The sequence below is a fragment of the Gavialis gangeticus genome, unplaced genomic scaffold (genome assembly GCF_001723915.1).
Source record: "Gavialis gangeticus isolate Ggan-Ray unplaced genomic scaffold, GavGan_comp1, whole genome shotgun sequence".
Taxonomy (NCBI): Eukaryota; Metazoa; Chordata; order Crocodylia; family Gavialidae; genus Gavialis; species Gavialis gangeticus.
In genome coordinates, this window is record NW_017728973.1 from 6,011,571 (window position 1) to 6,015,653 (window position 4,083).

Consider the following 4,083-nt stretch of genomic DNA (forward strand, 5'->3'; position numbering starts at 1 on the left):
GGGGGGGTTGGAACTGCTGTAGATACATCAGAGAAATTCCCTGCCCTACCCCTTTGCCTTCTGCCTCATGCATCCTTTCATTTTTCTACCAGTGAACAGATCACTGTCACTCCTCCCTTCCAGTATCATTCAGTGCATGGGCAATGCAACTGACCATGGACCAGAGTTTCCCTTCAGGGGCTTTCTTCTGCTGCCTTGATTTCCCAGAGAAAAGGGCAGGGCTGGGAAGTCATCTTACCTTTGGTGACAGCTGCTATGAAGCAGGATTCATCTGGCATGTTTCTGATCATCTGTGCAGCCCCACAGGGAAGGAAGGAGTCAAGGTTAGAATTTGGGAGGGAGGGAGTCAGTTGCTCCATCTTCAGAGCTGCTCACATCAGGGAGAGGCATGAGTGTTTGGTAGATGGTGGGGAAAGCATTGCTTTTGGGTCATCTGTATGACAGCTGGAAGCACTGTGGAGGCCAGCAAGATGATCCTATCATACTGCCTGGCTCTTCCACATACTGCATTTCATTTTTGAGCAGGTCTCAAAGTTTTTTTGCAGAATGGAAGGGGATGTGAGGGGCATCTAGTCCAATTCCTGCACCAGTGCAAGGGCTGCTATTCCTTAACCATACAAACCCCATACAGAGGCCAGTCCAGCCTCTTTTTGTGAAGGAGATTCTCCTCTGCAAAGCATTATTACCCTTGCTTTTCAGATGGGAGAAACTGAGGCAGGGAGAGGAGCAGCAGTTTGCTCATGAGCTTCCCACAGGCTGGTGGCAGAGGTGTGGGGATAAAACCCAGGTGTCCAGAGTCCTAGTTCAGTGTTTTGGCTTCTAGGTTGCAAAAGGCAGGGCACTCAATGCAATGTGATGGGGACAGTAAAGGAGATTGTTTTATTATTATTACATTTTCCGTATTCCCAGCCAAATTAGCCAAAACAAATTCCAAATCCCAGAGTCAGTCCAGAACCATAGGCCCTACTACCAGCAAACACCCTCCACCCCCATCTGGAGCTTCAGATGTTTCCAAAACCTTTGGTGAGCGTCCTACTTACAGGCCCAAGCCCAGAGGCTTGGGGTTCAGATGCCCCCAAGTTTTGCTTGCCCTTAGCCGTAAGGCCGCAGGGGCTAGCCAGGGAAGACTCTCCCATTTCTGTAAAGTGGGTTTAAAGCCAAGACCTTACCACTCCAGCTGCTAAACAGGAGGTTTACTATACATTACCTTGGCAGGTACTATATCCCCGTGCACAGAACCAGCAGGGCACAGAGATGGCTGCCCCAAGAGACCTTGCCCCTCTTCCTTTGCCTGGCCAAGCAGCCTGCCTGCCAGCCTTAGCCCTTCATCCCATGGTAAGGGAGTGATCTTGTACTGAATGATGCACCCTGAACCGTTTTGCCCAAGCAGGGATGGGACTGGAGGGAAGGCAGAGCCCCAGAGCCAAGGCCCCTTACCAGGTCATTGATGAGGATGAGAATGCCTGTGGGCCCCTGCTTGGAGACCTGCCGGATCTGATTGGCTGGGAGGCTGAGCAGCTCCGCTAGTTTATTGGTCAGTTCCATCGCTGTGAGCTCCTCCAGATACACCTCCTGGTAAACAGCTATTCCCAAAGAAACACCCCTCAAAAGCTAGTAAGATCTTGCTGGCATTTTCCTCCTAGGAGCTTTCCATGGGCAGCTAAGCCCACTGGGAAGGCTCTGTCCAGATGCTTCTGAATTCAAATATAGGCTCTGGGGCTGCCCTCACTCATACATGCAAGTATCTCCTGCTGCCCAGAGACAAGGCAGCCTCTAACCAATCCTACTGGAACAGCCTACAGCTTGATTGCAAGTTAAGCACTAGGTCCTCTGCTTGGGGGAGATAGGCTGGCAGCAGGCTGCTGCCCATCTCCCTAGTACCTGAGGCCCTTCTATGGAAAATTGACAGCAAAGTCCTCTGTGGGCTCTGTGCAGCTTGTGGTGTGCTCTGCTTCTGAGGATGTTCAGAAGGAAAGGACCAAGGAAAGAAAGAGCAGCAAATTCATCTTAGAGGAGGGTCCCTTTGTGTCCATGGATCTCTCCAAAGCTCCAGCTGCACCATTGGGGTAGGCAGGTTTTCCTAGAGTTGGGGCCAAATCTGGAGGTGCTCCCTCCCCCCCCCCCAAACTAGTGAGGTTTTCTGCAGGGTCCATGCCTTGAAGTGAAGCCTCCAGTGGCCCCTGAGCAAATGATACACCAGGGTACCCATCCCTCCTGTCCCCTTATCCATGTCTCTTGGCTGTTCCATCACCCTCTCCTATGGGCTGCTGCTATGCATGTACTTTATCCCCAGATAGCGCTGCCACTCCAAGCTAATGGAAAGACTTCCTGGCTTCACTAGAACTTGGACTGGGTGCTGAGCCAGAGGCCCAGAGTGGGGGAGTTACACACAGACACTGAAGGGTATGTTAGAAACAGAGCTATGATCCATGCTTAGGTCTGTCCAGGAGTGGATCCAGAGGGGATGCAGCAACATGGCTGCACCCCACTTTCTGACCATGCAGCAGGAGCAACAGCTGAGGACTTTAAATCCCCAAAGCAGGTAAGAATTCTCCCCCTCTCTTCTCCTTCTGTGCTCAGAGCCATATTCCCTCCCATTCTCGCCCTTCCACTCCTGTCACTTTCTTTGCTGAGCCAGGACCCCTGTGCAGCCCTGGTGGAGTAGCTCTGTAGCTCCCCTCCCTTGGACAGTGGCAGCGGCATGCAGGGGAAGGGATGTGCCTCTGAGCAGGGAGGGGAAGTGCGCGTGGGAGAGTTATTCTTACCTGCTTCGGGACTTAAGTAAAAAGTCCCCAGCTGCTGCTCACGTGGTGCAGCGTGTTCACTCCAGCTAGGGGGGATGGGGGAGACCCATCCCTGCAGCACCAGTCACTGCTCCCGCACCCACCTTTGCAAAATCCTGGATCTGCTTCTAGGTTTGTCCCCCACCCAAGCTTAGCCAAACCCAGCCCCTCATCCCTAGAAGACCTAATCCAGGTTCTCTGGCTGCCACTCACCTGCCCAGTCTCTTGTCTTACCTGAATGCGACTCCTCAGGGCTCTCCCCTCCACTGGCCTGGGGCTCTCTGGAGATGTACAGGGTTAACCGAGGGTGCACACACCTACAGAGGGGACAAAAGCACCTTAACTCAAGCTTGTCTGGTTATAACTTATGAGCAGGGATCCTGGTTTTCTCTGATTTAAAAAAAATCCCCAATTTTTGGTTAAAAAAGTAACCCCAAATCTACATTTTTCCATGGTGAAAATGAAACATCACTATGTATATATCTATATATTAGTCGTGTTTAATTTAAATCATGGAAAAATGTGGATTCGGGGTTACTTTTTTTAACCAAAAATTGGGGATTATTTTAAATCGGAGAAAACCAGGATCCCTGCTTATGAGCCTAATTGTACTGAATCAGTGTGGCTGCAAGTGGAAGGCACCCCCTGCTGGCTGGACTCCCATTCATCCACCAACAGCACCTGTCATCATCTCCCTTCTCTTCTCTTGTAGGGCAGGATCCGCCTTGGGCTGTCACTAACAGGAGCATCTTGACTGAATCAGGATCCCTGTGTGCTGGGCAGTGCACAGACTCAGCCAGGCAGACCCTGCCCCAGAAGGCTCACGGGCAAGTTGTTATCCCCATCTTGCAGCTGGGTGAATGGAAACACAGAGCTACAGGTCTTAGAGGGCAGAGTTGCAGTGGTTTGAAATGCACAGCCACCCTCCTTCATCTCATTGGGATGCAGATATGGTTCCTAACCTCCAAACATACACGCCTGAAGCTGGTAGTGATCCACTTAAGCTGGAATTGATCTGCTCAGCATGATCCAGGCAGGGCAGGTTGATGGGGGAGTAAAGAATTTGTCATCAGTGAGGCAGCTTTTTCCCCGTGAGAGGAGGACTCCTGCCTAGCTAGAATTAGCAGGCAGCAGGTTGTGATATTAGGGAGGGGGTGTGGGAGGTGGAAAGGGTATCGTCTGTCAGACGGAGTGAGGGGAGGCGATGGTATGTGCCAGACCTGAAAAAGGGGCTACAGTGCAGGCTGAACAGCAAGAGACAGAGCCCTGAGAGCGCAGTCTGGGAGGAGGGGGGAACGTC

At 51.8% G+C, this 4,083-nt stretch overlaps 1 protein-coding gene across 2 annotated transcripts in view; it reads right to left on the bottom strand.

Moving 5' to 3' along the window:
- LOC109290669 (transcription factor CP2-like protein 1) overlaps window positions 1-4,083 on the bottom strand; it is a 19,749-nt gene that overhangs the window by 6,125 nt on the left and 9,541 nt on the right. For both annotated transcript variants that reach the window (XM_019507387.1, XM_019507380.1), the window contains 3 exons: window positions 3,018-3,100; window positions 1,438-1,583; window positions 239-290 (listed from right to left, as the gene is read on the bottom strand). In XM_019507387.1, the coding sequence (XP_019362932.1) occupies window positions 239-290; window positions 1,438-1,583; window positions 3,018-3,100 (281 nt within the window). The remainder of the gene's footprint in view (window positions 1-238; window positions 291-1,437; window positions 1,584-3,017; window positions 3,101-4,083) is intronic.